The sequence below is a fragment of the Equus quagga genome, chromosome 7, assembly GCF_021613505.1.
Source record: "Equus quagga isolate Etosha38 chromosome 7, UCLA_HA_Equagga_1.0, whole genome shotgun sequence".
Classification (NCBI taxonomy): Eukaryota; Metazoa; Chordata; class Mammalia; order Perissodactyla; family Equidae; genus Equus; species Equus quagga.
Genome location: NC_060273.1, coordinates 19,746,932 through 19,753,869, shown reverse-complemented (window position 1 = coordinate 19,753,869; position 6,938 = coordinate 19,746,932). Strand labels below are relative to the sequence as shown.

General features: G+C 50.5%; 1 protein-coding gene across 1 annotated transcript in view; it reads right to left on the bottom strand.

Moving 5' to 3' along the window:
• The window catches only part of HS3ST4 (heparan sulfate-glucosamine 3-sulfotransferase 4), a 234,364-nt gene extending 227,731 nt beyond the window's left edge, over window positions 1-6,633 (bottom strand). The window contains exon 1 of the mRNA XM_046667832.1: window positions 5,903-6,633. Within this exon, the coding sequence (XP_046523788.1) occupies window positions 5,903-6,633 (731 nt within the window). The remainder of the gene's footprint in view (window positions 1-5,902) is intronic.
• Between the last annotated feature and the right edge of the window lie 305 nt (window positions 6,634-6,938).

The following is a 6,938-nucleotide window of genomic DNA, read 5'->3' as shown; positions in this document are numbered from 1 at the left end:
AAATTTATCATGTCACACACTCTGCGTGGGGGCACTTTTTAAGGGCCGCTTCATTTCACCCTCACAGAATCACTTGCAAGTAAGTAACATTGAACCCATTCTGCAGACAAAAAAAATGGAGGCTTGGTGATATTAAGTAACTTGTCTAAGGTCACACAATGAGGATGCAGTGGATTCTGACTCAGAGATACAAAAACAGGCTCCAAATAATGTTGCTCCTACAGTGCTCTGGTGCTTCCTCTGAAGGGTCTAACACAGACGTCTGCTCCAGAACCAAAGCATTTTAGTGGGCGAATGGGCCCTATGGAGACAATATAACCTCATCAGAAAAGAAACAGGAATTATTTTTAAAAAAAGAAAGAAAAGAAAAAGAGAGAAAGAAACAGTTTAATATAGGTAACCCCACACCCAACAGAACTAGGATGTGGCAAGGCAGAGCCAGAGCCCAATTTTCTAACTCTCAGGTCTCACTCAATCCATCTGACCAGAACCTATTATATAAGTATAGTTTATCTATATGGATCAAATAGGGGAATGCCTCGTTAATGAGTGAAAAGCTGAAAATTTTCTCAACTTCTGGAAAATGTTCATTGGGAACAAATGGGAAATTTATTGGGGAATTGTCCTTTTCTGCCTCAATGTTCCTCTTTCTACCCAGCTCCTTTTGCTGTTGTTGCAATGTATCTGGGAGGTATTTGCCCCACGCTCTTGCAAAATCTGCAAAGGGGGAAAACTCTAACCTAAAATAGCACACAGAAGCCACAATTGTGACAACTACAAAGGGTACGGGTGTGCCAGTTACTTTCTGAAATGAGTTTAAGCCAGAGTCACACACTGGTAGCCAGCTGGCTGTATCCAGCCCACAGGTGGGTTTTGTTTGTCCGCAGTGCTGGCCCACACTGCACTCGGAAGAAATTTCCATCTGTTGCCAACATTCAAAACCAGATAATTTTACATCAAAAACTGGATTTCCAGTTTCTCTTACCAAGTGGAAGATCTGACAACCGTGATGCCATGTTTGCACGTGGAAAAGAGTAGCTGCCCCTTTAGACAGAACATGTGTGTCCCGGTTTCTACCCACCTGGTCTATTTCACTCATTTATACAATCGCTGTGGGCCCAGAAGGCATGTGAGTTGGTGACCCTTGGTTTAAGAGGATAAGCAGATGTAGACTGCAAAGCCAATCATTATTAGACTTTTCCTAAAAACACCCCCAATAAGAGACTCTTCTCTCAGTATTAAGACAGCTGTGACAGAAGGTAAGGCATATGAGAACAAAAGGATTTGAGAAATGGAAAAACCCAATAGTTGAGTCCATTTGGATTTTTGGTCTAGGATACTCACTTTTTGCTTAGAAAATACATTCACTTTTATTATTTCATTTATTCCTCTCAACAATCCTGCAAGGAAGGAATTATTCTCAGATAAACAAACTGAAAATGAGTGATGTTAAATCAGTTATCCAACCAAGATCATCTAACTAGCAAGTTGCAAAACCCAATTTTGTCCAGCTACAAACACCTTGCTTTTGAAATAATGAAAGAACACTCTGTAAGGTCACAAGGCCTGTTTCCACCTCAGGGCCTTTGTACCTGCTGTTCCCTCTACTGGAAACCTCTCCACCTACATCTCCACATGGCAGGATCTTACTCTTTCACTTCATTTACATCCCCTCCACAGAGAGGTTTCCCCTAACCATTTGACTTAAAATAATATACATGCATGCACGCGCGCACACACACACACACCCCCCAATTACTCTCTAGACTCCTGCTTCTCAAAGTGAGGTTCAGGGATCAGCAGCATCAGCATCAACTGGGAAGTTAGAAATGCAGAGTCTGAGGCCCCTCCCCAGACCTGCTGAATCAGAATCTGCATGTTAACAACACCCCAGGTGATCCACATGCATTTCAAGTTTAAAAAGCACTGCTCTACAGGAGCCCTGCCCAGTGGAAATGCAATGGGAGTCACAAGTGTCATTTTAAGTTTTCCACAGCCACATTAAAAAGGTTAAAAGAAAGATCATTTGTTTGCTGTCTCCCCTACCGCCCTACTAAAAGATGTCATTTCCACAAGAACAGGTCCTCCCTCTGTCTTGTTCTCCACTTTATCCCCAGTACCTAAAACAGTACTGGGCACATGGTAAACGTTATTAAGTGTTTGTTGAATGAAAGAAGGAAAAGACATTCTAGTACTTTCTGTGTGGCAGCGTGGTACAGGGAAAGAAACCAGCACTCTGAAATTGGACAGATGTGGTCAACTCAACCACTGACCAGCTGAGCAACCTTCAGCAAGTGGTTCACCCTCCGGGAGCCACCTGGAGTGTAAACCAGGAATGTTGCTGTTTAACTCACAGCCTCATCATGACGCCCCGATGTGATAACATGTCTGCGAAGCACCAACCACCACAATCACAGGCATTCAATCAATGCCAGCACCTTTCCATTGTCCTCTTTCATTCTCTCCAAATACCACATGCGAATAACGCTGCTGACCACTTTCCTCTGTGTGGCATGAGCATGACTGAAGCTGTTTTCCTGAGTTATTTTCCCCCAGCCAATGGGACCTGCGTATTAACTGCTACCACTGCAGACAACTGGAAACCGTGGAGGGTCACTTCTCATCACCCTGGAGCTGAGTGGCTCCCAGAGCAAAGTGGTCACGGTTACTGTTCAGTCTGTCAACCACGAGGGAGGCCACAGCTCGAGTCGTCTCTGTCACTTTGATGAGTTCTGCTGTGGCAGCCAGTTGGCCTGCCACAAGGTCCCATCCCTTAGGAGAGTTCAAGGTCTCTGCCCAGCCAGAGTGTATCGGCTCATACTGAAAGGTGTGTCCTGGCTTTACCCTTTTATTTGGGGGGTGGACAGAGGAAGGAGTGGAGGGTTGAATCTACTCCTAATTATTAATCACTGGCCTCTGTCCATCCACCAAGTGAGGCTTGCTTCTCCATAGCTTTAACACACACATCCTAATCCATCAGTCCATCCTGCCCTGAAAATCCAATGCACATGTTCTCATCTCAGATGTGTCTTTGACTCACGTTAGATCAACAGCACAGGAGAAAGCAAAACCCAGATTTAGATATAACTGGAGTGACACCAGAAATAAATCTGTTCGGGCTGCCTAGGTGGATATGAGGAAACCCCAAGCCAGCTGTGCCGAGAGCAGCCCCAATTTCTTCTCGCTCACCCTCTTGCTGAAAACACAACCAGAACAGAAACACTAGCAGAATTAGTAGGCTATTGGAAAACACACTGAAAAGAAAAACAAAAACAAAATAAATATATGGGGGCAAATCAAAGCCTTTAATTAACCTGTGGATCTCTAACCAGTTAAACAGTAGAGTAAGATTTCAGGCAGAATACGTGGTATAACCATTTAAGTAGCGATGCCACCACTGAAAAGATGGAGTTGCACCAAGGAACCAGGAGGAAGGGTTTCTGTTAATGGTTTGAATCAATACCACTGTTTCCTTTTCTACAATACAGGGAGGTTGTCATCCCCTCTTCCTTCATGGGAGAGAGAGGAGCCTGAAGAGGTGCAGCAAGTAAAAATCCCACAAATGTCCTCAAAGCACTGCTGTCCCTCGTAAGGCTGGAGAGCGGTCCAAGGCCAGTGCCAGCCCACTCGGCTCCTGCAGGTCCAAGGGGTTTCTGGGAGTCTTCTCAACAGCCAGGTTTGGGTGGCTGATGATTCCCTCTATGTTAGACAGATTCTCCTCCCGCACTTCCAATCGGCACCACTGAGCCTAAGGGTCTCCCACGGGCAAGTCGCTGGGGTAGATCGAGGACACAGAGACACCGCATGGTCCTCTGAAGTGAGGATCAAGAGGATCCAGTTCTGTCCACACCTCTCCAGTGGAACAGTTCTACAGGTGGCTACCAAATACTGACACCCAATACCACAAGGCCCAAATACCACAAGTGATGGTGAGAGTACCACCGAGCTGGAATGACATCTTCAGTAGCCATGTCATGACAGCGAGGCCAGTTCATACCTTCCTTTCCCAGCCACAGTGTAAAACAACATGAGAAAATCTGGCATCTTCTATCCTTTCATTCAGAAAATTCTCCAGACCCTACGATGGGACCTCCTGACACGCACTCCACCACGCACACGTCATCAACGTTATTTGAAGTCACCTGAATCAAACACCCCCATCTCTATTTCCAGCTGCCACAAAGCAACACAACACACGTTGGAAAGGTCTGATGTTCAGGCCTTCCTCTCCCCCAAAGGGCATCTGACACTTCTCACAAGATACACAGCTTTAAAATTAGAACTGGAAAAGACCACAGTGACCCTCATAGGGCTGAAGCTACCCCACAGCAGAAATCAGAACATTCCTACAACCAACAATTAAACAACCTAAACCTTCCCAAACATCTCCTTCTTTCTCTGGTTTGCTGTTGTTGCATTAATCATCCTAACACCTTTTTAATTATAATCGCAAACTGGAAGCCATGGTTTGCGATGTTATAAATACTGATTTTCCAGTTCAGTTAGGCATTTGCTGTTTTCTGTTTTGATAGGAAGGGGCTGTTTGCAGCCTCCTAAAATGTTGCAATTAGTTCTCTCTGTTGAAACAGACAAGACATTAACAGACACATTTGCTGTTTCCCGTTTAATGTGCTGGAATGTTCATGCCTACGTGTACTTCTCTCAAGCTTTGAAAGCATAGGCATATTTTTAAAAGTTGAAGAAATCAATCACAATACACACATTTATTATATATTTCTGAAGTTAGGTTATTTCTAAAACTTTCACAGGCTTTAATTTAAACTTAGAAAGCACATCTCTTCAACAGCAAGGCAACTTGTCAGCAAACAATCCTTATTTTACCTACTGGCTCTGTTAAGATGATAACATCACTTTAGCTGACAAAGCCCCTGTTTCTGTCTGACAATTGCAATTAATTACTGAGATGTAACAGAGATGGGGCCAGCCATCCAGATCTGTTTTCCAGGGAGAGAGAAAACAAGGGGAAAGAGGGAAGAAAAAAAAAAAGCAAAGGAGGTTTGCCTTTTGGGCATCTGCTCCAGTGTTTTTAAATGTTATGGCTGGCAAGAAAGCCGGATTACTAATTTATTTTACCTGCACTTAACTTTCTACTCTCCTCTCCTTTCCCTCACCGCTGGGAGACGGTGGAAGAGAAGGGAGATGAACATCTCACAAGACAGAAGCTCTAATCTGTTGCCAAGGAGGCGCCCGTTAGAAAGGGCAGGGGTGCAGGACGTAAAAACTCTTAGGGCACCGACTGTCGTGCAGACCTTGATGCTCCTGATGCAAAATCAACCCAGGGTTCCTGCAGCCACCCAGGGATAGAAAGTCCTGGAGATGGGGAACATCCTCAGTCTTTTCTGGCAAGCCAAAATTCACCAGTATCATCTTTTTAACTGTTCCCTGTTCATTTTGCTCTAACCTGAAAATGCTAAAGTCAGATTCCAGACACGCAAATACGTTTGAGGGCGATTTTGAGAGATTCCAGGAGATCTCAAAGCCCTTCAGTCAATCTAGCTGTCCTGCTTCATGCCTTAGCGTCCCCAACGCAGCAGCGCAGAGCCCCACAAGAGCCTGGGCTGGGAAACACCCCGCGGGCACCTGGGCTGGGGATTCCCAGGCATGGAGCTAGGCAGCTTCAGAAAGCACCTCCCTGGGTGAGGAGCCTGAGGCAGGCAGGGCAGTGTGACACCAGCTCCCCTCGCCCTGAAATACAGTGATCCCTGGGCCAGCCTCCAGTCCTCTCCGCGCTCCCCCGAGCAGCCCCGCCAGGGTCCGCAGAGCCCTCGTGGGGCGAAGGGCTCTCGGGGAGGTGCCTGGATGTCGAAGGGCGTGGGAAACCGCAGCTTTCCCTCTGGGTCTTCCCCACGCATCTATCCCCCGCGCCAGCCCAGGGTCCTACCTGTACCACTCCAGCCCCTTTTCGTAGTTCCTGTCGAAGAAGTGTGGCTCTACGCCCACCGCCCTCACGTCCGGGTGGACTCGGATCGCCTCCAGCAGCGCGCGGGTACCTCCTTTCTTGACCCCGATGATAAGCGCCTGTGGCAGCTTCTTCTCCCCATAGTCGGGGGTGCTGAGGGCGCCGCCCCTCTCGCTGCTCCCGTTGGCCGCTCTCCGGCCTGCGAGCTCCTCGTCGGTGGTGCTGGACTCCTGCGCTTCCCTCTCCAGCAGCGCGCTCTGCGCAGTGATCATCTCGCCAGGGGCCAGCGGGGTCCGGAGCCAGGTGTCCCGAGCGCCCCCGCCGCCGCTCGCCAGCCCCCAGCCGTCGGCCCCGGGGGCAGCGGGCTGCTCGGAGGGCTCCGGGGGCTCCCCGCGGCTCGCGTTGTCCGGCGGCGGCGCGGGCGGCTGCGAGGGGGTGCCGAGGCGCACGGGGGGCGGCAGCAGAGAGGGTGGCGGCGGGCTCGGCGGGGGCTCGGCGGCGGCGCCCGGCGGCTCCTGCAGCGCCAGGGGGAATTGCAGGGAGCCCGAGCCGCCCAGGAGGCTGTAGCACAGGTAGGTGACGGACAGGGACAAGGTGCACATAAAAAGCAGCTTGCGCGCCGGCGGCCCCTTAGCAGAGGCGCCGGGCGGCGGCGGCGCGGCGAGAGGTGGAGGCGGAGGCGGAGGCGGAGGAGGTGCGGGCCACGGGGCCATCGTGGCTCCCGGCTCGCGGCGGCGGCGGCGGCGGCAGCCCCCGGCGCTGCCCGGACATGGTTTCAGCCGCCGCCGCCGCCGCCGCCGCCACCGCCGCCGCCCAGCCGCCCCGGCTGCATGAAGCGACGCCGCTGCACCCCCGGCCCTGGCCGCTGTCCCGCTGCGCCGGGGGAGAACCCGGCTGCATGGCCCCCCTCCCCACTCTTCCCGCGGAGTCCGGGTGGCCCCCCCACCGCCCCCCCTCAGCCTCTGGCAAGGGGACCGAGGGGGGCGCGCGGACCCGCCGGCTGCACCTGCTCCGTCTG